This window comes from Lissotriton vulgaris, chromosome 7, assembly GCF_964263255.1.
Source record: "Lissotriton vulgaris chromosome 7, aLisVul1.2, whole genome shotgun sequence".
Classification (NCBI taxonomy): domain Eukaryota; kingdom Metazoa; phylum Chordata; class Amphibia; order Caudata; family Salamandridae; genus Lissotriton; species Lissotriton vulgaris.
In genome coordinates this window covers 695,519,726-695,546,593 of record NC_141695.1, presented here as the reverse complement: position 1 = coordinate 695,546,593, position 26,868 = coordinate 695,519,726, and the positions used below count along the sequence as shown (strand labels likewise).

Sequence of the window (26,868 nt, the reverse complement as noted above, 5' to 3'; positions counted from 1 at the left end):
GAGCATGCTCACTATTTGAATGTGATTTAAGGAGCTGTAAACACTCTGTGATTCCAATGTATGTAGACCAACATTGATCAATTCTGTTAAGAGATTTTGGTGATAAAAGGTGTCTGTACCATCTTTGCCAGTCCGTGAAACAGCCTTTGTGCTTGCCAGTGTGGTTTCTTTGAAATGTAAGACTGCTCCATTGGGCCTGTTTTTGTCATCTCCCTCAACACACTTGAGATTCTGGTGATTCTCTCTTGCTCAACAAAATTTAAGAAAAACACTTGTCCTACAGTGCCAGACAGAGTAGGACGTCTAAGAATGCATTCACGTCTGGGAGTGTAGTGCTCTTGTCGTAAATGTCTTCTACCTGCTGGATAGATGCACCCATGCATAGTCGAAGATGGCAATACTTGCAGTATCTGTGCAGATTGGCTTTGATGTAACTGATGTAGTTGATCGTTATTTAGGCTCCGGCGTTGTAATATGCCAATACATGCGTACGAGAACTACTGGGTTTTCTGTCAACATCTAGGCTCAGCTGCTGACCAAAAAGTCTTTGAAGAAAAAGCTTACAAATCTGAAGTATTTTATAGCGAGCATTGCTAGCAAAAAGAGTTTTTTTTAACTGGCCTCTCTGGTCTGTACCAATATAGGGCTGCTGAAGTTTTAGCTACCAGTCTTGTACACAAAGACCGCCTCCAGAGCCACACGCCCAGCAGCAGTAGTACATTCATCTCTACAGGGGCAGGGGCAGTAGAGCAAACAAAGGAAGTTCCCCCCTCAGCACTCCTTACTACACACACATGATGCAAGAGATTTCTGCTTTATTGATGAGGGGCCCCATTAACCAAGTACAGGGTTAGAGATACCACATTTTATTTCAGATGTGCATGTTGTAGCTGATGATGGTTGAAAATGCATATAAGATTCCTAGGAGGGCCCCTATATGCAGCATGCACTAAGAACTTGGCCATTGTCTGTTCTGTTCCCATTTAAAGTTTGTAATTCTTTTTTTGTAAATGCAACTATTTTAGTTACTATTTGTTTTATTATTCTGGTTTAAAAAATGTATCTCTGGGGGAGGAGCTTCGCGGGCGACCAAGATGGCCGCGTAAGCTCGGAGCTCCGTGGACCGTCCGATCCACCGCAACTATCCTGCCTGAAATCCTGTCCCACGTTGGTGGAACTGTAATGCTGACGGCCTACTGAGGCGGGGACTGCAATCGGCTTCCAAATCGGTGACTCCTGAGCAAAGTTACGTCGAGCTGAACTCCGCTCCGTGACGGTGCCATTGTCCATCCGGACTTCGCCACTTCGTCACTTCGCCCGATCGGACTACACGGGCCCTGCCTGCCATCTCCTTGGTGACGACACTGCGCATTTGCCTTGCCCTCGTCGACCTGATTGTGACTTTTTGATCCGACTGCCTCTCGGCTGTGGACCCTGACCTGCGGCCGCCTGTCCTTTGTTCTCGAGAACCCATCATGGCGGGCAGAGGCGATCCGGAAAGGGCATCAAATAAAGGTGGTCGGGGCAAATCGCAAACACAGAACAACCGCATGGAGCGGTATGTGAACCTCAAGTCGCCACCTACGTCGGGGGCCATCTCCAAAGGGACCCTAGTGAATGGCCCGCCGGACGGCTCGGATCCTACCCTCATGGACATCATGGGTGCCATCACCAGCATCCGTGCCGATGTACAACAGCAGCACGAGACTCTGTCCCATAAAGTGGACTCCATGGCCATTGATATTTCCCTCATCAGGACCGACTTGGGCAAGACAAATGATCGTGTCAGAGCGCTTGACATCAAGACCACTAGTCTGACCTCGGATGTCTCTGAATTGCAAACTGAGGTCCGGAACCTGCGATCGACTGCCGATCTTTTCTCAAAGCGGCTGGAGGACTTTGAGGGGCGAGCCAGGCGGCAGAACGTCCGTATAGTGGGGGTTCCGGAAGGGTCCGAGAATGGCGCAGCGGACCTGTTTGTGGAAGAATTGGTCAAGACACATCTGGCGCCCTCCGGACTGAGCAATTTCTTCTCAGTGGAACGTGCCCACCGTGTGCCAGGGGGACCACCTAAAACGGGGGCGACGCCGCGACCAATTGTGGCGCGCCTTCTCAATTTCAGAGATCGAGATGCGATCCTCCAGGCATCCAGGTCGCACGGGCCACTACACTATCAGAATGCGGAGGTGCATTTCTACCCGGATTTCACCAGGCTGGTACAACGCCAACGGTTGAGCTACGCGGGAGTAAAGAGACGCCTCAGAGACATGGGTCTCAAGTACTCTATGCAATTCCCAGCGAAGCTCCGTGTGGAACTCAAGGGACGTGCCTACTTTTTTGACTATCCTGAGAATGTGAGCGAGTGGCTGGACACTGTAACACCAGAGCGGGATGAGCATGAGGAAGATGTTGGAGGCGCCTCGGGCGGAGCGGAGCGGCAAGAATGAACTAGGAGCCGGGGCTACCCCTGCCTCGAATGACCGCCGGACTGGTGTTTTTGGTGCGATTATTCTCTCCTTTATTTTCATGGTGGGTGGCGGGACGATTTCACGGGGATTCCTTACTCCTCTGGGTCTTCTGTAGAGTAGTTAATGGGGCGACAGGCACACTGCTGGTTGGGGGGGCTTTTTAGTCTAATGCAGGGGTGCAGGGTGGGGGGTTGGTTGGGTACAGTTCTGTTTTGTTTTGTGTTTCTTTTTCTTTCTCTTTTGTGGCAAATGGACAATGGCGATCCTGGACTTTTTTTGATGCAAGTGTCTTTGGGTGATGGGTGGGGCGGGCAGTGGAGGGATGAGGGGTAGGGTGTTGAAAATTCTTAGTTGGAATGTTAACGGGTTGGGTGATCGCATCAAGAGAGGGGTGGTTATACAACTGGTTAAACGGCATATGCCAGATGTTGTACTTCTTCAGGAGACGCACTTGGTGGGCAACGCCTGTAAAGCCCTGAATCGCAAAGGATATAAAATGGTGGCGCATTCGGGGTTCTCTTCCGGCTCCAGGGGGGCGGGAATTCTCGTGCGTGCATCCCTTCCCCTAGAGATAGAGACCACCTTGATTGATGATAGGGGGAGGTACGCCGCCGTGGCTGGGAGATGGGAAGGGCGTTCCCTTACGTTGTTGTCTGTGTACGTCCCCCCAGGGCTCCAGTCTAGTACTTTTCAGGACCTTGGCGGTGCCATCTTGTCTATGCCGGCTGGTCGTTTGATAGTGGGGGGGGACTTTAATTCAGTTTGCTCTGGTCTCCTTGATCGTCAACCGCCTTGCGACCTACGTGGGCCACAGATGTGGCTGCCGTCCTTCCTTGAGTCTACTGGGCTGGTGGACGCGTGGCGGCTCTTGCACCCCACGCTCCGTCAATTTTCTTTCCTGTCGGGCGCGCATGGGAGTCTCTCGCGTATCGACTATGTCCTTACGCTGGCTTCGGACGCACTCGCCGTGTCCGAGGCCCGCTTTCTTGCGCGGGGCGTTTCCGACCACTCCCCGCTATGGGTCTCCTTTGACTTTGGAGTGACTCTGTCGGAGCGCCCGGCAGCAGTCAATCCTTGGTATTTCCGTGATTTCAAGACCCGCTCCCTCCTGGCCAAGTCCATTGATCTTTACTTCTCCGAGAATGTGGGCTCGGTGGAGTCGGCCGTTACACTGTGGGAAGCTTTTAAGACGGTGCTCCGGGGCGAGGCCCAGGCAATTATCGCTGCTACCCGTCGTGACAGAGACTCAGATATGCTGACTATCGAGCAGGAAGTGTTACGCCTCGAGGCTCAATTGGGATCCAATCCGGACCCTTTGGTCCTTCACAATCTCTCGCTGAAACAAGCGGAGTATCACGCCCTGGCCACTAACGCCGCTCTTGTCCTGGCCAAGGAACAGCAAGGCCGCATCTACGATGTGGGCGATAAGGCCGGGAAGCTGTTGGCTTGGCTCGACAGAAGGGAGATGGCCAGCCGGGTGGTGCCGGAGCTTCTTGGTGACAACGGTGCGATCCTTACGGATCCCAGCGCCATTGTGGATTCTTTCGCAGACTACTTTCGGGGGGTCTATGAGTCTGCCTCGGACTTCTCGGAGGCGGACTCGACGGCCTTCCTCTCTGATATCGACCTGCCCAGTCTTTCCGAGGAAGAAAGAGAGGACCTGGATAGGGACATCACCGCGGACGAGGTTGATCTTGCGATCCGTTCACTTAATTCCGGTAAGGCCTCCGGGCCTAACGGTATACCAGTGGAACTATATAAAATCCGCTCGGACGCAGTCTCCCCGCATCTCCGTAAGATGTTCCTGGAATCCTTTGAGAGAGGCTCTCTCCCCCTGGACCAACGATTGGCCACCATCGTGGTCATCCACAAGGAGGGCAAACCACGGGACGTCTGTCGTTCTTACCGTCCTATTTCCCTCCTTAACGCGGAGCCCAAGGTCCTTGCCAAACTCTTGGCTAATCGTTTGATTGGAGTCATTGGCGATCTCGTGCACCCCGATCAATCTGGATTCATCCCCCACCGTAACACTGCCCTGAACTTGCGCCGCCTTCATGGGGTCATGGCCCGGGCCCACACTCTTGAAGAGCCGGCTGTGTTGGCGTCCCTGGATGCCACTATGGCCTTTGACTCGCTCGAATGGTCTTACTTGTGGGCGGTTCTGGCCAAACTCGGGTTTGGACCGGTCTTCGTTAGCTGGGTGAAGCTCCTGTATGCGGACCCGATGGCCAATGTCACAGTCAATGGCCGCCTATCGGCGCCATTCCCCCTACGTCGCGGTACCAGACAGGGTTGCCCCCTGTCCCCCCTATTGTTTGCCTTGGCTCTCGAACCCCTTGCAGCGTTGTTGCGTTCACATCCCGACTTGAGAGGTATCAAATGGGCCCCGGGCTTTGAGGACAGGGTCTCCTTGTACGCTGACGACATACTGCTGTACCTGTCTTCACCTGGTAGATCCCTTGTTGTGGCCTGTGACGTCATCAAACTCTTTAAGCGGTACTCTGGCCTGGTTATTAACTGGGCCAAGTCCTCTCTATATGTCCTCAAGGGAGATACCCCGCGCCTCCCTAGGGGCTGCGGTATCCAGATTGCTTCGCGCGGTTTCAAATACCTGGGTATCTACATCTCCGGTAATGCCAAGCTCCGGTATGACAACAACCTGCTCCCTCCTCTTCAGCGGCTGCGACGTGATGTCGACAGCTGGCGCCATTTGCCACTCTCCCTCCTTGGCCGTGCCGCCCTTTTCAAGATGATGGCCCTGCCTAGATTCCTGTACGCACTACAAAACACGCAAGACCCTGTCCCGGCCCGCTACTTCCGTGAGATCGAAGGCCTTCTTCGTAACCTCCTCTGGGAGGGTCGCCCCCGCGTCGCCCTCCACAAACTCATGCTCCCTTGGTACGATGGGGGCATTGCCCTCCCCGACGTGCGCCGGTATTATTGGTCGTCGCAGCTAGCTGCCTTGAACCATGGGTTCTGCGGCCCAGTGGTGAGCCCCGGTTACGCCATGGATAGGTGGCTGACGGGCGGCGGTAATTACTACCGTGCCCTATATTCCAAATCCTTTGACCGCAAGTTAACGGGCCCCACCCGAACGGCAGTCCGCACCTGGAAAGCGGTTACCAAGGCGCAAGGATGGCAGGGCAGACTCACGAGGTTCACTCCCCTTTTTGACTCCGACATCCTGGGTAGACTGTGACACACCAAGGGTTTTGATAGGTGGGACCTCATTGGCATCAGCAGGGTTGAGGACATGCTCTCTAGGGGTTTGATTAAGACCTTCCCCCAGTTACAAGCTGAGTACCAGCTGGGCGCGACGGAGTTCTTCCGTTATGCGCAGCTGAGACATGCGCTGCATTCGGCCTCTCCGCCGGACGGCGTCATTCCCGAAAGTTCCCCGCTGGAAGATAGGATCCTGGATGGGCATATGCCAGACAGTGCAATTTCCCTCTCGTACAAGAAGTTGATCAATACACGCACAGACCTCCTCCTTGGCTTGAGAGATCAGTGGGTGGCGGATGGCCTTGAGTTGGACGACGAGGATTGGCAGAGTGCGGTTTCCTCTCCTAAGGAGGTTGCCATTTCTTCCCGTCTTCGCCTCGTACAGTTTAAGGTCTTGCACCGGGTGTACGTGACAGGGCCCCGATTGATGCGTATGGGTTTCTCACCTGACGGTCTCTGCCGCAGGGGCTGTGGGGCTCCTGCCACCTTCCTACATATCCTCTGGGACTGCCCGGTGATCGCCTCCTACTGGAGAAGGGTCCACCGAGTGATGGCGGAGGTTACTGGCGTGGCTTCCCAGGCGGAGGCCCGTCGATGCCTCTTGAATGTATGGGAGCCGTCCGACCACAACGTTGCACAGACTAGGTGGGTCACCCTTGGGAACATGGTGGCGAAGAGGGACATAGCCCAGAGATGGGGTGCGACTGAGGCCCCTCTATTGGTGCAGTGGAAGGCCAACATGGACTGGTGTATGTTTAGGGAAAAGACAGTCTATGTGGCCAGAGGGAAACCTCGGACTTGGACGAAAATTTGGGGAGCATGGAACGAATATAGGAGGGATGTGTGTCTACCGCCTGAACCGATTGATCAACAAGATACCGTTTCTCCCTAACCTGTGACGCCAACTGAGCTTTAATGTAATTCTTTCTCCTGATGCCTTCCCCCGCCCCCCTCCTTCCCATTCTGCAATCTGCCTTTCTTGAGTGTTTTCCTGCCTTATTCCCTACCCATCCCTGACACCCAGCGTCATATTTTATACACTGCCACTTTCGCGCCCGCGGGCGCCTGTTGTTGTCTTTATATCATAAAATTTAACCTTTGAAGATTATGTCTCAATTGTTTGACACTATTTGTCTCCTTTACTCTTGCTGCCTCGCCTCCGGGATGTCAGGCTGAATAGCTGTGTGTTCTGGTCTCAATAAAGGTTTTCAAAAATTAAAAAAAAAAAAAAAAAATGTATCTCTAGTCCTTGTATGTACATTTTTAATCTTTGTATAGAGGGTATTTGAAGACTAGGCAAATAATTTTGTAGCAAAATTGAAACTTCTATATTATATTCATGAACACTTAAGTACAAGTTGAGAATTGAAACCAATCTCATCTCTTTTGTCTCCCCCAAATAGGCCCATAAAATGGCATGGCCTTTCCTAGAACCAGTAGATCCGGTTGATGCGCCAGATTATTATGGTGTTATTAAAGAACCAATGGGTAAGAATTCTAGTCAAGTTTGTCAACAGTATGTATATGCATTCTTAAATGTTTTTACAAGCTAAGAAAACATTACAATGTATACTTTATTTTGCAACATTACTTTTGTCCTTCACTGAAGCCATCTTAGATCAGTACCTTTTTCCAGAAATAGTTATTTCTTAGTCATAACACTTGAGGATATTCTCTTGACTTGGATAAAACCTTAAATGCTCTCAGTTGTTTGTGCTTTGTTTTATTTTTTATTTTTTGTTTTACTTTTGGACTACAGCCCCCTGTCTCCATGCAGGCAAACAAATCGACTCATGTATGAACTATCTTAAAATAATAAAGAATGTATGGGTACCCCCTAACTCCTGCACACACACCCGTTTATGTATGGGGTACACTCTTATACACACACACACATCTGTACACCAAGACTGTTCACAAAGAAGATTATGAAAAAACAGTGTCTTTATGGAAGTGTTGTAATTTGAAACACAGAACTGTGCAAATGTTTCATTTTCATCATATATTCTCCTGTTAGAAATTTGGTCTCTAGTTGGCAGAGGTATGCAACCTTTTCTAAGTATGGACCACAGTCCTTGTCACTGTAAACTAGATACAAAGTAAAAGATAATCTGTGCTCACCCTCTGATTGCTTGGCACAGAGCAGTCAGGCTTATTTAAAGAGGCAATTTGTAAAGTATATTTGCAACACACACACAGTAACACAATGAAAACACTGCAAAAATACACCGTACAGGTTTAGAAAAATAGACAATACTTTTAGGAGTAAAACAAGACCAAAAATAAATCAGTCGAACCAGCGTTTTTAAAGTATAAACCCAAAAAAAGTGCTTAGAAGGCAATAGTGCTAAGGGGTTACTTGAGGTTGCGTTAGACCAGGGTGTGAGAAGTTGGCCTGATCTATAATGTTCACTATTCTAGTGAGCACTTTGTATCAGTCCAAACAACCCTTATGGTGATTGGTTGTAAGTCAACCTTATAGACCAGCTATCCTAGTAGCGTGGATACGAGCAGTCTTCGGGCTAAACTCTAGAGGGCGTGTTAAGCCAGCTGTTATACCATCACATATACCCCTTGAACACCAAGTGAAAGGACACCACACAAGTGTTATGAAAATAAACAGTGTATTTATTTAGATCACAACAGCCCTGTACTCTTTATGAGTACAGGGTACTAAGCACACAACAAAACTCTTACGAAAATACTTTAAGTTGCACAATTTACACAAATGCCCGGGGGACACGGAAAACCATATACTATGGAAGTGGAATGCGAAATTACTAGCAGGTAAGTACTGTACTAATAGGCTTTGGAATCGCTAGGACTACGTTACTGAACCTTCAGATTACTAGTAGGAGGCCTAGGGGACTCGGGTGCAGAGTGTGCACTCTCACGCGGGATGCGGGACAAAGTCTATGGGAGCTAGTAAAGGCAAAGTTAGTGTTCTCGGGCGAACCCGATAAGGTAGGTTGAAAACGAAAGTGGATCTGGACCCTTGGATAGTGAGGCTATGCTGGGGCACCGAAATGCCGAAGTTACCTAGCCCAGGGGCTGCAGCTGCATAGGTCTGAAAAGACGTCGGGAATCCTCGTTGACGAACCAGGAGCCTGAAGAAAGAGTTGCTTGCAGGCGACCAGTGAAGATTGTTCGAAGTGATCCAAGCCTGGATCGAAGATGGATGACACCTGAAAGCAGAGGGGACCAAGTTCTTGACCACTAGCCAGTGATCAGATGGCACCAGGAGGGCACCGGATGGTAGTCACCTCGACCAGATGAGTGGGCGACGCTGGGCTCTGCAGTCTCACGGACCAGGAGGCGTTGTCGGCGACCAGGATGGAGGTGCGAGCTGTCCCACGATGGTTGATGCTGTCGACGTCGCTGGACCCAGGATTGGGGCAACAAGTCTTCGCAAATTCAAGCCCACGCGGTGGATCTAAAATGGCGTCTGGAGTGGACCAGGAGGGTCCGGGGTGCTCCTCTTTGGGAAGGGAGCAAGGGCCAGTCTGGAGCAACCAGACTAGCAGTGTTGTCGTCGTTGATCGTCGTCGGGAAGGCCACAAGCCAGCGCGCTAGTAGCCAGACAACGCGGTGAGCAGCAAAAAGCAGAAGGGCCCCACACAGATCGTGGAGATGCTGGGGGGCTGGACTTCGGTGCTGGAGCTGCTCAGGGTCGGGGCTTCTCCGACCCCAAAGCACTCACCAGAGGATCCCTCGGCGGTCGTGCTGGATAGAAGTCGTGCAGTTCTGATGATGGCCGGTCCCTCGAGGTCCCGTCGCACCTACGGTTCTCAGCTTAGCTGTAGAGGTAGGTAGAGGTCAGAGGTGCCAGGGAAGCCGGGTCTCGTCGTGCTGGTCAGTCGGATTCCTGAGGAAGGACGTGCAGCAAACCGCAGAGTTCTTAGATGGTGCCTGCGGATGCAGGGTGACTACTCCTTAGCCACAAGGGAGAAATCTTGAGAAGAGTCGAGAGTTCCTTTCGTAGAAAGTAGTTTCTTGAATCAAAGATGATCTAATTTGGAAGGTTCCCCGCTCCTGCCTTTATCCTAAAGAAAGGGGTGGGTACGCGACTAGGTCCTGCCCTAGGGGTGGGACCAGGAAGGGGGGTGGTTACACCCCTCTCCCATGCCGGACTTTCCCCAGGCCAGGGCTGGTGTGCCCCTGGAGCTTGTTCTAGCCGGCAGATGCGTAGTGAGCACCGGGGTGCCACTTGCAGTCACCTTCCTGTAAAGCCCTGCCTACCCAGGATACACAAAACCCTGTCTGGGATGGTGCTAGCACCGCCCCTGACAGGAAACCCTTTGTCCAAGCTCCCCTCGATGGAAGGACTCCCAGCTGCAGGGGGTCAGACTTGTGTCTGTGGTGGCAGCATCCATTTTGTGGAGCTGAGGCTTGAGTTAACTTTAACCGGGGTTCACAGTTACATACATGTCGTGTCCCTCTAGAAGGGTGGAATGCTAACCCCGTCGCCAGAATTGGCGAGGGGTTAGTATTCCAATTCGTATGACACCTTACTCGACATGTTTTGATAAAGCGATACCAAAGATAGCATATAACCGCGAGGAATATAATGCACTTAAGAGTATATGGTACGCGTTATCATGGAACAGCTATTAGGACTTGGTTCCGCAAGCTGCAAACGGGCTCAGCTCATGCCAGAGCACCATCTCACACGATTCCAAGCACTCTGCCTTCAGGATTGTCAAGGCCTTCCATAGGAGTGACTGATAGGAATCTGTGTGTCCATTTTAGGGTTAGATATAGGTATACTATATCTAAAGCAAAGGGTGAGTTCGAGGCATGTGGGCTGCTGAATTCATATCTGTGCATAGTCCGCCACCTAGTGTTGGGTCCGGATGATTGCACATTGTTGTCCTGGAAGAGTCTTCGAAGTATCACGAGATAGGTGGCTCCTCCCCTGGACTACAGTGCGCATGGGCATCGCCTCCATCCCCAGATTGTTTTTTTCCGCCATAGGGTTCGGATGTGTTTTCGGTTCCCTCCTTCGGAACCGATAGTTGTTCGATTTTACTTGAGACCAAAAGGTCTTTAGGCTGGGCGTCGGTATAGTTGCGTTCGGGTTTTCTTACTGACTCTCAGCTCCAATCTCCTACTGCCCTTCCACGTGCTTCGACGCGGACGGGCCTACACTACCACATTTGCTATGGAGCGGACTCCATTCAAGAAGTGTCCGCTGTGTCACTCAAAATATTCGCACCTCGACGTGCACCCCGTGTGCAACACATGCTTGTCACCGGATCACCGTGAAGACACCTGCATGGCGTGTTCAAAGTTTAGGAGTAAGAAAACTTTGAAGATTCGCCGGGCAAATCGACTCCAGGCACAGTTGTCGGCTTCGGCGCCCCCACCTGATGACATCTTTCAGGAATCGGTCGAGGAAGAGGACGACGTACAAGAGTCGGACTCTGGCCCCGCGTCCGAGGAAGAGACCTACGACGCGGATGAGGAGGCCTGCGACGAAGTCTCCGGTGAGGTAGGGGACGACGAACTGATTTGTGCCACGATGGGAGATAGCTCAGAGGAAGAGCATCCCCAACCAGACTCCGGGGTTACCCCCCGTCATACGGCCCAGGTCGAGGGATCGCCTTCGGGCCTTACCCAAGATCTTACTATGAGTCCTACGTCCCCGCCTCCGGGCCCGGTCACGGACATTTCTAACAAGAAACCGAGAGTGAAGCCAACTGGTCCCGCACCCTCGGATGCGAAACCGAAACCGGAAGTGGCGTTGGTGAAGAAGGTTCTGGAGGTGTCAACTTCCACGAAACCCAAAATGGCCGACTCGAAGAGCCACGCCAAAATGGCCGACCACAAGAGCCGCGCCAAAATGGCCGACCCGAAGCCCTCTGGGTCGGCGCCGAAGGTGAAGGCATCCGACGCGGCTGCGTCGGCACCGAAAGGGGTCGCGGACCCGAAAACGGCTTCGAAGAAGCGTCAAGCTGATGGTGCGCCAGGCCATGGGGCGTCGGCACCGAAGAAGAGGCCTACCGGCGACCGGACTCTCGGAGACGAAGAGTCGCTCGCGACGGTTCAGCCCTCGGCATCCCTTACAAAGAAGGTGGGAGAATCCTTAAAGCGGATCCAACAGTCCACTGTTGTTCCCAGCCAGGACACTGTAGTGCCTAGGCCCACGCCGAAGCCTGCCAAGGAACAAACGCCAATTCGTTTTACCCTTCCTCCCAAGTCGACGCCGAAGGCCTTCGCGCCTAAGCAGAGCGGACACTCTCAGGAAGTATTGACGCCGAAGGCTGCCTTGGTGGTGTCGAAGCTTCGGCTCCAACCGCTCGCGGTGGAGGAACGTCGTGAGGGGACCATCGACGCCAACACCGGAAAATTGTCGCTCCTCAAACGAAAGATTACGTCGGAGCCGCCATTGGAACCTTTTAGGATTCCACTTAAGAACAAAAGGTACTCTGCGGACTCTTCGGCTCTGATGGAACCTCTGTCTCCACAAGCCATGGAACACTCGCCGGCCCATTCCCCAGTGCCTGATGTGGACGAGGAAGACGACGAGTACAACTATCCTGCGTACTCGGATCCGGAAGAGGAGCAGGTGCCCTGGACAGCAGGAGGCGACACAGACGACCCGCAGTCAGGCCAGGACACTCAACTTTTCGCCGCAAAGACGTCCCCGACAGAGGACTCGGCGGCGTTTAATGCATTAATAGAGAGAGCTGCAGCGAACCATGACGTCGAACTGCACTCAGACCCTGTGGATGCGGACTTCTTAGTCGACACCTTCTCGGTAGCCGAAAAGCAAGTCAAGACGCTACCGATGCTCAAAGGGGTGCTGAAGCATGCACAGGAGGTATTCAAGGAGCCCACCCGGGCGCGGGTGGTCAATCCTCGCATCGACAGGAAGTATAAGGCGGCGCCCACGGATCCCACGTATATTAAGGGACATTTGCCATTGGACTCCCTGGTGGTGTCCAACGCGCGAAAAAGGGCGAATTCGCAGACTACTGGTGATGCTCCTCCCCCAGACAAAGAGTCAAAAATCTTTGAGGCATCAGGCAAACGCATTGCTGCACAGGCAGCGAACATCTGGAGGATCTCTAACACTCAAGCCCTGCTTGCACGTTATGATAGGGCCCATTATGACACATTAGAGGCCATCCTGCAACACTTGCCTGACCAATACAAGGAGGCGGGGGAGATGCTCATTCAGGAGGGTAAACTCATTACAAATGCATCCATCAAATGTGCCCTAGATGTGGCAGACACTGCCTCCAGGGCTATCAATACAAGCGTGTTACTTAGACGCCATGCCTGGCTTCGAATTTCTGGGTTCAAACCCGACATACAAACCACAATACTGGGTCAAACAGTGAATCCTGACCATCTGTTCGGCCCTGAGGTGGATGCCTCCCTAGAAAAAATGAAGAAAGATACCGAAACTGCCAAGTCTATGGGGGCTTTACAAAGTCAGCAGTTTCGGGGTGGTTCCTTTCGCCGCTCCAATTCAAGAGGCACCTCAAGAGGCCAGGCATCCCAGTCCACGCAATACTACAAGGGTAACACCCAGTCCTCGTATAACAACAACAAGGGCAGGGGTGGCTACAGAGGCAATAATATCAAAGGCAGGGGACGTGGAAACAATGCCTCCAGGTCCACCACCTCCAACAAGCAGTGACGTCTTGTCACTTCCCCCCGATCACACGACACCTGTCGGGGGGAGACTCCAGCAGTTCCTGCCGGCGTGGAGGTCCATCACCACGGACAGGTGGGTGAGGTCTCTTATCCAGTACGGGTACTGTCTAGAACTTACGTCCATTCCACCGGACATACCGCCAAGAAGCCGTGCTATGTCCGACGAGCACTTAACCTTGTTGCAGCAGGAAGTACTGGTCATGCTGCAAAAAGGGGCGATAGAGCTCGTTCCATTGCAAGAACGGGGAACAGGGGTTTACTCCCTGTATTTTCTAATCCCCAAAAAGGACGGATCACTCAGGCCGATCCTGGACCTCAGGCCCCTGAACTGGTACATCAACTCAGAGCACTTCCATATGCTCACATTGCAGCAGGTGCTTCCCCTGCTTCAACGGGGGGACTTCCTAGCAACGCTGGATCTGAAGGATGCCTATTTCCATATTCCCCTGCATCCTTCACACAGAAAGTATCTCAGATTCAAGATCTTAGACCAGCATTACCAGTTCAGAGTCCTGCCGTTCGGGGTCACCACGGCACCGAGAGTTTTCACCAAATGCCTAGCGACTGTAGCAGCGCATCTCCGTCGCCAGCACGTCCATGTCTTTCCATACCTAGACGACTGGCTTATTCAGGCAAAGACGGAACAGCAGTGCGTAGACCACGTGTCACGCACCATTCACCTCCTGCACGATCTGGGATTCTCTCTGAACTACCCAAAGTCCCATCTCCAGCCCGCCCACGTGCGACAGTATCTGGGCGCGACAATCGACACTCTGGCAGCCACTGCGCAGCCGAGTTCAGTGAGAATCGCCAGTATCCAGGCGCTGATCCAACGATTCAGACCCCAAACCTCGCTTCCAGCGAGGGTGTTCATGCAGTTGATAAGAATGATGGCCTCCTGCATCTCCATTGTCCCGCACGCGAGACTACATATGCGTCCGCTTCAGGAGTGCCTGGCACGTCAGTGGACTCAGGCTCATGGGCAACTGACAGACCTAGTGTTGGTGAGCGGTCGGGCGTACAACTCTCTGCATTGGTGGAATCCACAAAACCTTTGCAAGGGCCGACCATTCCAAGAGCCTGTCCCACAGATCATCCTGACAACGGACGCCTCTCTCCAGGGATGGGGAGCGCACGTACTCCATTACACGGTGCAGGGACTATGGACACTTCAGCAAAGGAAGATGCACATCAATGTGTTGGAACTGATGGCAATCTTCATGGCCTTAAAGGCGTTCAAAGTACATCTGTGCAACAAGGTCGTGTTGATCCGGACGGACAACATGACGGCCATGTACTACATCCAGAAGCAGGGGGGAACACACTCTCCACAGCTGTCTCATCTGGCTCAGAGCATGTGGAAGTGGGCCATTCAGAGGAACATCTTCCTCATGGCAGAACATCTCCCAGGCAAGGACAACCAGATGGCGGATCTGCTCAGCAGACACAGCCATCAGATGCACGAGTGGGAGTTACATCCATCAGTACTCCAACCGTACTTCCAAAGGTGGGGTCATCCAGAGATAGACCTGTTCGCCACAAAGGAGAACGCAAAATGCCAAAGCTTCGCCGCCAGGTTCCCACACCCCCAATCACAGGGCAATGCGATGTGGATGAACTGGTCAGGCAGATTTGCGTACGCTTTTCCCCCAGCACCTCTGATACCGCTGGTGGCACGCAAGCTCAGGCAACACTCGATGACGCTCATCCTGGTTGCTCCAACGTGGGCTCGCCAACCATGGTACACCACGTTTCTGGAACTCTCCGTGGTACCGCATCAAAGGCTTCATCTCACTCCCAGCCTTTTGACGCAGAGCCATGGCGACATTCAGCACCCAGATCCGCAACAGCTCAACCTGGCGATCTGGCTCCTGAAGTCCTAGAGTTTGGCTACCTCAATCTTCCTCCCGATTGCATGGACATCATTCGGGAGGCGAGAAAGCCCACTACTAGAGCTTGTTATGCGGCTAAATGGAAGAGGTTTGTCGTCTACTGCGTGGAGCACAGCATTGACCCGCTAGACGCTTCCATTCAAAACATGATATGTTACCTCTTTCACCTGTATCGGTGTAATCTAGCTTACTCTTCCATCCGCATTCACCTGTCGGCTATGGCAGCATACCTCCAAAATAGGCAACACCTGTCACTCTTTAAGGTCCCTGCTATCAAGGCTTTTCTGGAAGGACTCAAAAGAGTCATTCCACCAAGGACTCCACCAGCTCCGGAATGGAACCTCAATGTGGTTCTTACAAGGCTGATGGGTCCTCCCTTTGAGCCACTACACTCTTGCGAGCTGCAGTTTCTGACCTGGAAGGTGGCGTTCTTGGTAGCAATCACATCGCTACGGAGGGTTAGCGAACTGCAGGCGCTCACCATCCAAGAACCTTTCTTCCAGGTACATGCCAACAGGGTGGTGCTCCGCACTAACCCTAAGTTCTTACCCAAAGTGGTCTCGCAGTTTCACATAAACCAAACTATTGAATTGCCGGTGTTCTTCCAAAACCCAGAGACGCTGGCGGAGCGGATGCTCCACACCCTTGATGTGAAGAGGGCCTTGATGTATTATGTGGACAGGACAAAAGATTTCCGCAAAACCAAACAACTTTTTGTTGCTTTTGCCACACAACACAAAGGAAATGCAATCTCCAAAGCAGGAATAGCTAGATGGATAGTAAAGTGCATTCAGATCTGCTACGCTAAAGCAAAGCGCACTCTCACTATACCACCGAGGGCCCACTCCACTAGGAAGTTGGGGGCCTCTATGGCGTTCTTAGGTAACATTCCCTTAGAAGACATCTGTAGAGCAGCCACATGGTCTACCACTCATACTTTCACTAAGCACTACTGTGTAGACGTGCATTCAAAACAACAGGCAGCTGTTGGTCAGGCTGTTCTAAAAACGCTTTTTCAGACTGCTGCAGCTGGCACGGGCGGCCGCCGCTAATGGAGGGACTGCTATGTATTCTATGCACAGATATGAATTCAGCAGCCCACATGCCTCGAACTGCAAATGCTACTTACCAGTATGCATCTGTTCTTGGCATGTAGGGCTGCTGACATTCATATCGCCCACCCTCCTCCCCGGCGCCTGTAGCAGCTGCAGTATGTATTCATATACAAACATATGCTCATAGCATGGTCATCACTCACTTCTTCACTCCATCTCTGCCTATGGCTAAAAACAATCTGGGGATGGAGGCGATGCCCATGCGCACTGTAGTCCAGGGGAGGAGCCACCTATCTCGTGATACTTCGAAGACTCTTCCAGGACAACAATGTGCAATCATCCGGACCCAACACTAGGTGGCGGACTATGCACAGATATGAATGTCAGCAGCCCTACATGCCAAGAACAGATGCATACTGGTAAGTAGCATTTGCATTACACCACCTTGCCCCAGCTGTTGTGCAGCCAGTTGTGTCAGATTTAGATGGCCAGCCAGGGGTGGCATAATACATGCTGCAGCCCCTGGTAGGCCCTAAGTACACCTATGCCCTGAGTTACAGGGTCTGATAAGGTGGCCCAGTACCAATTGGTAAATGCACCTAAGGTACACGTGTCAATTTAGTGAGAGAACAGCAAGGCTGTGGGTCTGATTAGCAGGCCCACAGCCAGAGAAGTCGTAAACCAGTGAAGCAAAAAGCAAAAATCTGGGGTGATCATAGGATTGCAGGCCCTACTCTCCTACAGGCCCTTTGCTTCTGTGTCGCTTGCCACGTTGTCCGGTCACTTGCCCGTTGGCTAGTGACCCTCCAGACGACGTCCTACGTTTGTTTCACCGCTGGTCTAGCTCCTCTAGACTGGCCCCAGTTTCCTCCTGAAGGGGACCTTCCTCAGACCCTCCTGGTCCACTCCAGACGCCATTTTGTGTCGCCACGTGGGCTTGCCGCAGCCAAGGCTTGTTGCCTCCTTCACCAGATCCAGCATCGCCAGCAGCAGACATCCGACGTGGGACAGCTCACAGACCTCCAGCCTGGTCGACATCAGCGCCCCTGGTCCGTGCAGCAGCAGAATCCAGTGTCACCTCTTCACCTGGCTGAGTGACCTTGTCCGGTGCCATCCTGGTGCCCACCTAATCACTGGCTAGTGATTCAGAACTCGGTCCCCTCTGCTTACAGGTACTCTTCTTCACTGACCCAGTCCTTGGATCAGCCCGGAACATCTTCACTGGTTTCCTGCCAGCAACTTCCACTTCAGGCTCCTGGTTCGTCAACGAGGATTCCCGACGACACTTGAACCCTATGCAGCCGCAGCCCCTGGGCTAGGTACACCGAGTATCACGGTGCTCCAGCGTAGAACAACTCTCTAAGTGTCTAGATCCACTTTCGTTTTTGACCTACCTAGTCGGGTTCGCCCGAGAACACTAACTTTGCATTTGCTGGCAACCATAGACTTTGTCCCGCATTACGCGTGAGAGTTTCCACTCTGCACACGGCGTTCCTAGACCTCCTGCTTCTAATCTAAGGGTTCAGCATTGTAGGCCTAGCGATTCCAAAGTCTCTGAGAATAGTTACTTACCTGCTAGTAATAAGCATTCCACTTCCATAGTATATGGTTTTTCGTGCCCCTCGGGCATTTGCGTAAATTGTGGGACTTTCAGTATTTCTTTAAGAGTTTTGTATTGTGCTTAGCACCCTGTCCTCATAAAGAGTCCAGGGTTGTTGTGTTATAAATAAATATCCTTTTATTTTCATAACAACTTGTGTGGTGTCCTTTCACTTGGTGTTCAAGGGGTATATGTGATGGTATAACAGCTGGCTTAACACGCCCTCTAGAGTTTAGCCTAAAGACTGCTCTTGTCCATGCTACTAGGATAGCTGGTCTATAAGGTTGACTTACAACCAATCATCAATAAGGGTCGTTTGGACTGATACATAGTGATCACTAGAATAGTGAGCACTGCATATCAGGCCAACTTCTCACAGCAGTCACCTTCCTCTCAGCCCTGCCTACCTGGGATACACAAAATCCTGTCTGGGATGGTGCTGGCACCGCCCCTGACAGGAAACCCGTTGTCCGAGCCCTCCTCGCTGGAAGGACTCCCAGCAGCAGGAGGTCAGACTTGTGTCTGTGGTGGCATCATCCATTTTGTGATGCTGAGGCTCGAGTTAACTTTAACCGGGGTTCACAGTTACATACATGTCGTGTCCCTCTAGAAGGGTGGAATGCTAACCCCATCGCCAGAATTGGCGAGGGGTTAGTATTCCAATTCGAATGACACCTTACTCGAAATGTTTTGATAATGCTATGCCAAAGTTAGCATTTGACCGCGAGGTACATAATGCACTTAAGAGTATATGGTATAGCGTTATCATGGAACAGCTATTAGAACTTGGTTCCGCAAGCTGCAAATGGGCTCAGCTCATGCCAGAGCACCATCTCACATAATTCCAAGCACTCTGCCTTCAGGATTGATAAGGCCTGCCATAGGAGTGACTGATAGGAATATATGTGTCCATTTTAGGGTTAGATATAGGAATACTATATCTAAAGCAAAGGGTGATTACACCACCTTGCCCCAGCTGTCGTGCAGCCAGTTGTGTCAGATTTGGGTGGCCAGCCAGGGGTGGCATAATACATGCCGCAGCCCCTGGTAGGCCCTGGGTACACCTATGCCCTGGATACCTAAGGTATGCAGTACAGGGACTGATAAGGTGACTCAGTATCCAATTAGATATGTACCTAGAGTACATGGAATCCATTTTACAGAGAGAGCAGTAGGCCTGGGGCCCTGAATAGCAGGGTCCCAGGTCAACTAAGTCGAAAAACCAGCAAAACACCAGGCAAAAAGTTGGGGGCAACCATAGTCAGATATCCACCTTCCAACACATACAACTCTCTGCATTGGTGGAACCCACAAAACCTTTCTAAGGGACGACTGTTCCAAGAGCCTGTTCCACAAATAGTGTTGACAATGGGCGCATCCCTGATAGGATGGGGAGCCCATGTCCTTCAGTACACAGTTCAGGGCCTATGGACAACACGACAAAAGAAAATGCACATCAATTTGCTAGAGCTGACTGCAATTTTTCAGGCAATAAAAGCGTTCAAAGTACATTTATGCAACAAAACTGTGTTGATCCGGACGGACAACATGACAGCAATGTACTACATACAAAAACAGGGAGGAACACACTCTCCACAGCTATCGCATCTAGCCCAAAGCCTGTGGAAGTGGGCCATTCAAAGAAACATTTTCTCATGGCGGAACACCTCCCAGGCAAGGACAACCAAATAGCGGATCTGCTCAGCAGACACAGCCAACAAATGCACGAGTGGGAGATTCATCCCAGAGTACTACAACCATACTTCCAACAGTGGGGGCAACCAGATATAGACCGGTTCGCCACAAAGGAAAACGCAAAATGCCGGTACTTTGCCGCCAGGTTTCCACATCCGCAGTCGCAGGACAATGCGATATGGATAAACTGGTCAGGCAGATTTGCGTACACTTTTCACCCAGCACCGTTAATACCGCTAGTGGCACGCAAACTACGCCAGCATTCACTGACACTAATCCTGGTTGCTCCAACATGGGCGAGGCAACCATGGTACACAACTTTTATAGAACTTTCCGTGGTACCTCATCAAAGACTGCAGCTAACACCCACTCTTCTCACTCAGAGCAATGGAGACATACAGCACCCAGATCCGCAACAACTGAACCTTGCAATCTGGCTCCTAAAGTCTTACAGTTTTGGTACCTAAACCTACCTCCTGACTGTATGAATATTATCAAGGAGGCAAGGAAACCTACTACCAGAGCATGTTACGCTGCAAAGTGGAAGCATTTTGTCATTTACTGTAATAATAATGACATAAACTCACTAGATGCTTCAACGCAAAATATCAATTGTTATCTTTTGCACCTACATCGTTGCAATCTAGCTTATTCTTCTATAAGAATACACTTAGCTGCCATTGCAGCTTATCTTCAGAACAGGCAGCATCTTTCGCTGTTTAGAGTGCCTGCAATTAAAGCATTCATGGAGGGACTCAAACGAATAATCCCCCCAAAACACCCACCTTCACCTGTCTGGAACCTAAACGTCGTTTTAACCAGACTAATGGGACCACCATTTGAACCGTTGCTTTCATGTGAATTACAATTTCTAACATGGAAGGTGGCCTTTCTTGTAGCGATTACTTTAGAAGAGTTAGCGAGCTGCAAGCCCTAACTATTCAAGAACCATTCATCCAAATACATGCAAATAGAGTAGTTCTTAGAACAAACCCTAAATTTATGCCATAACTGGTATCCCAATTTCATATCAATCAGACAATAGAACTGCCAGTGTTCTTTCCAAATCCACAGTCAGTACCTGAAAGGGCCCTACACACACTAGATGTCAAGAGAGCTCTTCTATACTACATTGATAGAACTAAGGATTTTAGGAAGACTAAACAGTTGTTTGTTGCCTTTTCACCACAACACAAAGGCAACCCCATTTCTAAATCTGGGTTAGCCAGATGGATAGTTAAGTGCATTCAAATATGTTATCTAAAAGCAAAACGCACTCTAACAGTTCCCCCAAGAGTGCATTCTACACGCAAACTAGGGGCGTCCATGGCTTTCCTAGGAAACATTCCTCTAGAGGAAATATGTAGAGCAGCCACATGGTCTACCATACATACTTTCACAAAACACTGTTGTGTAGATGTACATTCCAAACAGCAAGCTGCTGTAGGACAGGTTGTTCTAAAAACTCTGTTTCAGACTGCTGCTGCTGGCACAGGTAGCCACCGCTAAGGGAGAGACTGCTATACATTCTATGCACAGATATGAATTCAGCAGCCCACATGCCTCGAACGGAATATGCTACTTACCAGTATGCATCTGTTCTTGGCATGTAGGGCTGCTGACATTCATATCGCCCACCCTCCTCCCCGGTGCCTGTCGCAGCTGTAGCATTCATTCTTACTTTCTTGCATGGACATCTCTTACTGTACCATACTCCATCTCTGCCACAATGGCGAAAAACAATCTGAGGATGGAGAGGATGCCCATGCGCACTGTAGTCCAGGGGAGGAGCCACCTATCTCGTGATACTTCGAAGACTCTTCTAGGACTATAATGTGCAATCATCCGGACCCAACACTAGGCGCCGATCTATGCACAGATATGAATGTCAGCAGCCCTACATGCCAAGAACAGAGGCATACTGGTAAGTAGCATATTCCTTATTATACACACTCACTAACACATTGGTTTATCTCCCAACTGGAGATATAAACACGATACACACAATATTTCAAGAGTAGAACTGGTAAGTAGCACAAATACACAGTGGTATCCAGGGTGAGACCAAACCGTGTACTGAATAAGTGGAATGTGAACCACAACCGAAGTAAGGAATTGGACCAAAAGACTCAGAAGAGCTGGGGACACTAGGAACCATCCAAGGTAAATACCCAGGAACCCCACGGAGGCTGTGTGCAGAGTGGAAACACAGCCGCGTACTCAATGCAAGTCAATGAGGAAGTCGCAGTTGCAGTTTTCAAGAAGGACCCTTCCTAGTGGACTCTTAAGAAACCTTGTTGAAGATGAAAGGTTGGAGAGTCACCCCACCTGAACCAGGATACCTAATCAGGGAAGCCGGGTGCATAGATGCGAAGTAACATTGGAAACCACCGTAGACCACAATGGAGGACTTCACTGAAGATGCTGCTGGCAAAGAAGGTGAAAGAGTCTGATGGAATTCAAGTTTGGCTTCTTGAAGAGGATTACCTTCAAGCAGAGGGGACAGAGTCTATGCCACTCGACAGTGACCAGGAGGCACAGAAGAGCAATGACCACCAATGACGGAAGATGCAAGAGAGTTGACAGGGACCTTGTCGCTGTAGCTGTGAGTACCCGGCGATGCTGTGGAAGACCAGGAGTTAACGATCTGTCCCATGTCGGAGGTAGAGAACCAGAGGTTTCTTGTCCGGTGGGGGCACCAACAAACCCTGACCTCATTAACAGACAGCAATGTCTAAGTAAATGTAAATGTAAATGTATAGGTATTTATATAGCGCACTACTTACCCGGAGGGTCCCAAGGCGCTTCGACCGCTGCGAAACCCTTCCTGGCTTCCCTGAGAGATGGTCCCTTAATGGGTATCTCCAGGGTGAGACCAGGCATCCCCGGCGGTCTGGTGGGGCCGTTAGTGAAGATGAGGCAAGCTAGTGCCCAGAGTTGCCGAGTGTGATCACTGATCAGAGTGGCCACCGAGGCGAGAGAATTATCGAGTCCGCTGACCCTGGTCCAGAAACCTGCCGTGCAGGGAATCGAACCCTGGTCCCGGGCCCTCCTCTGCTCTCGGGTCTGCCGCCTCTAACCAGTGAGCCACACTACTTCACTGGACTTAAGGGACTCGCCTTAGTCAGAGCAGGCCCGAGCAAACGGGGGAGCCCACTGGAGCTAAAGACGACCCTCAAGAGGACCCACAGGCCGAAGGCACAGGAGTCTTAAGAGGGCCCTGAGCAGCTCACCAAAATTGCGGGTCAACAGTGTAGAGGATGTGGTGAAGACGAAGATCTTGGCAGGAAGAGATGCTGGCGGCTGGAGCTTCTTGGACCTGAAGATCTCTGTAGAAGAGTTAACAAGCCTTGGCAACGGCAAGTCAACTTGGTGCGCAGGGGTGCTCTTCCAGCTGGTCTGACGGAATCTGGCTTCAAATTTGCTGAGAAGACCGTGCAGGCCAAAGTTCGGGTGAGTGCAGAACCACATGGGCCCCTTGCTCGCTGTGCCACTGGAGCAAGCTAGCCTGGCTGATTAGGAATGATATACCCCGAAACCGGTCCCAGGATGCTTGTTTCCGGTCCAGGGAGGACTTGGCTTGGCAGTTCGGGCTGGGCTGTTCCCACGAGGACCAGGGTCAAGACTGATTTGCATATGGCTGGCTCCAAACAGGGGTGGCGTAGTGCGCAAAAGAATGATGGATTTAACCCAGATCTCTTGACTGGGGCAGAATGTTTGATTTATTCAGCATCTGTCCAGTCCATCATTTGTTGCCGTAGCGCTTAAGGTACAGGACATGTACTAATATTTACATTTGTGCTGAAGCTTCAGACAATATCTATGATTTGTCATGAGGATTATCACTACCAATACAGCCCCTAAACCAATTTGGAAGCAGAGAGGCCGACGGAATTATACATCAGTGCAGTTGGATGGATGCTATGGGCCAAAATAGCTCTCCTGTTCTATTATCTTTACCCATAACTGAATGCATAGAGCATCCAACAACGACACAACTTCTAGTAAGCCCACCCACCAGGAGGTCTGTGGCCGTATTTATTAAACGCATGGAAGAAGGCACAAAAATAACAGGGGAGATGCATACAATGACACGGACGGGAGATGTCTGGGAAGTCCCTAACGGAAGTAATGGGCCAAAGAGCCTCGATGAAAATTTTATTCCAAGTACTCATGTTCCTGAGAGCAGAGCTTAACATAAGGTTGGAAGGGGTAATTGTGTCACACTGTAAACTTTAAGTATTCATGAGTTAGACAGTCACAAAGAAAATCAACAGGCAATGGAAGGATACCATCCGCCCATTAAGGCAAAGGAAAATATAAAAAAGACAGAGGATGGATCGGAAATCCTTAAGGTAAATCATGGCTTTACATATAAAAAAGTGCCTGCTACACCATCGCCCCAAAACAATCCTGCAATACTCCATCAAAGCAGACGAAGTAAACTGGACGCGAGCGAAAATTTGGACAATTTCTTAGACCTTAACAAAGAAGAATGGGAGGCACTCCTGGAAACCTACTATCAAGATCACGACAAGAATAACATTGCGGTAGGAACAAACGCAGAGGACCAAGTGGGGCATATCCACCAGAAAAGAAAAGAGGGCCCAGAAGGAAAAATAAATGTAACAGGTTACCCAAAGAATGCACCCGAGAAGCAACCGGTCAATACTCACCAGTCAGTTAACGGGAATGCCTGGGCAAGTTTACTAAAAACAGTGCAACTCTTGGTAGAAGCCCTGCAGTATCAGTCTGACAAAATGGACACCCAGCTAACTTTAATGAATACCTTGGCAGTATTCGTGGTGGCAATTGACAGTAAGCTAGGAACACTGAACACCTCGCTGCAGAAGATTCAGGATTATGCCTTAACCAACAGTAAAAAATGCTGCTGTAGTCCAATCATAGACAAATTAGCCACTCTTCCAACATTACTAAACGATTTGTGCGCACAAGTAAACAATTGTGCATCCAACAATTGCAGTGAGTCAATAGTGGAGAAGCCTCTAATTAGAAACGACATAGACATGACAACTCATCAACTAGCACTTACAAATGGTGAAAGTGACTCCATCATGATAAAACTAACACAAACTGAAGGCGATGAAACATCGGGCCACAATACAAAGATAAAAAACAAATTGACAGTCTCCAGAAGAAGAAAAAAGGGAAAACAAACTGAACGCAAAACAAAGACGAGCACAAAAACGTAAGGGCCGGAACCAAAAGCACATCTGCGAAAACAATGGTTTTATGCGCCTATTTGGGAAAATACCATCCGAGAGGGAGCCAGTGCAAGAAAATCCACTAAAATCGGAGAAAACCCAAAATAAAAGCTCTATTACGAGGGAGTCATCTGGTTGTAACCTCACACTCAGGACTACCGAACCTAGAGCGATGGATCAATCAGGAGAGGCCACTGAGGCCGAATTTGCACAGTTATCCTCAGAAAGGAACAGTTATGTAATATGAGGCAAAAATATTAAAACAGGAAATGTGCGGATAAATCAGTTGCAGCCCATAATCAGGAGGGGACTCCTCCAGAAACTATGCTAAATACAAACATTAACAGTCATGCCACGGCAGGGAGCAAAGTGAATTCAGGCAATCAGGGCACAATACGCACAGACCATGTGACCAAAAAAAAAAACAGACCTCAACACCAACCAGGTCATGGACCATAGGGAAACACAGAACATTAGCATTTGCCAATCCCGAAGCAAGGTCACGACAGTCTTACCAATTCCCACCTTCATAAACATAGAGAAGCACCAGGGACAACATCTTGAGGCACATGCAGAGCAGAACCACATCAGCATGGAAGAACATCAGAGAGAGCCAATGAGCGAACTGCTGGAATCCGGAACTTACAATCAAATGATGGAAGCAGCCGGGACTCATAGAAAAACAGGAGTACACCAGATATATGCTGCCGCACAATCAAATATGCAAGAATCAGAACCCAACGGTATAAATTGGCAGATTACAACAGCATTGCTATTTACACCGGAATACGTTTCTAAGGGCAGATTTAATATTATGAATCGCGGAAACATTCTTCGCTTAATATCTCACATACCAACCCTGTCTGAAATCATGTCAACTGACCTAGTCTCGATAGAATTTATTAAAGCCAAGGATGCCGACTGGGGAAAAAACGCGTGCTTTATGGAGCTCACCTATTATCGCACAAAGAATATATCAAGAAAGGGATACTTTTAAGAACTGGGGGATAACCATCATGCCACACATCAAGCCAGGATATCCCGACCTGTTGAGGCCAAAGCATACAGCTGGGAACTCTGCACCCGATGGCAGGCCCATTCCCTCGGTATTGAAGGCAGCCAGGGGGCAAAGCAAAACAAATGGAGAAGTCGTCCAGGCAGATTGTGAAAGTAATCAAGTCCCCACAACAATACCAAAATGGGACACTGATATAAGATGGATCTCAAGAACCATAAACACCAGGGGAACAGATTGACAACTTAGAGGGAAAAGAGAAAGATCAGTCATAAGGGGGTCTCTACGGATATGTTCCTGGAATGTGAATGGCCTGGCAAGCAAACTGTTGGATGCGGATTTCATTGAATATATCAGGGACTTCGACATCGTGGCTCTACAAGAGACCTGGCTGAGAGAACCCCCACACTTGCAAGGATTTCTGCGCTTCTATACAAGTGCACTGGCGGAGGCAAAATATGGCCATCTACAGGGGGGCTTGGCCACATATGTTGCATGTGGAATCAATCTCAATGTCCAGGATCTAGGCTTTTCTTCATCTGCAGGTCTTGCTTTAAACTTAAACTGCTCAGGTTCAATCGTAGCAACAGACCTCAACATCACAATAATTAATGTCTATATCCAACCAAAGCAAAAAGGTAAATTAATAAAAGAAATGTGCAAGTTGGTAGAAAAATATATTATTGAAGGACCATCAGTGGAGCTCATTCTTACAGGTGATCTAAACCTAAATCTAATGGGATCCGCCACGGATGCCGAAATGTCGATACAAAACACAATCTGGAACATCCCAACGCAAGGGGAGCCACCTTCTAGTAAGCAAACAAAAGCAGGACTGTCGGCCTTGTAAGAACTGGAACACTTACAATTAAGAGCACTAAATGGTAGATCAAGAGGAGACAATCCCCCTGTAGCAACATACTGCTCATCCAGGAACAATACTATTCTAGATTACACTTTTGTCTCCCTGGATCTGTTCCAGTATATTACTCTATTTCGTTTAGGGGACAAAGGGGATAGTGATCACTGGC

At 50.2% G+C, this 26,868-nt stretch overlaps 1 protein-coding gene across 3 annotated transcripts in view; it reads left to right on the top strand.

Annotated features, from left to right (window-relative positions):
- The window catches only part of BPTF (bromodomain PHD finger transcription factor), a 1,660,779-nt gene that overhangs the window by 1,503,938 nt on the left and 129,973 nt on the right, over window positions 1-26,868 (top strand). For all 3 annotated transcript variants that reach the window (XM_086930929.1, XM_086930930.1, XM_086930928.1), the window contains one exon: window positions 7,094-7,178. In XM_086930929.1, the coding sequence (XP_086787055.1) occupies window positions 7,094-7,178 (85 nt within the window). The remainder of the gene's footprint in view (window positions 1-7,093; window positions 7,179-26,868) is intronic.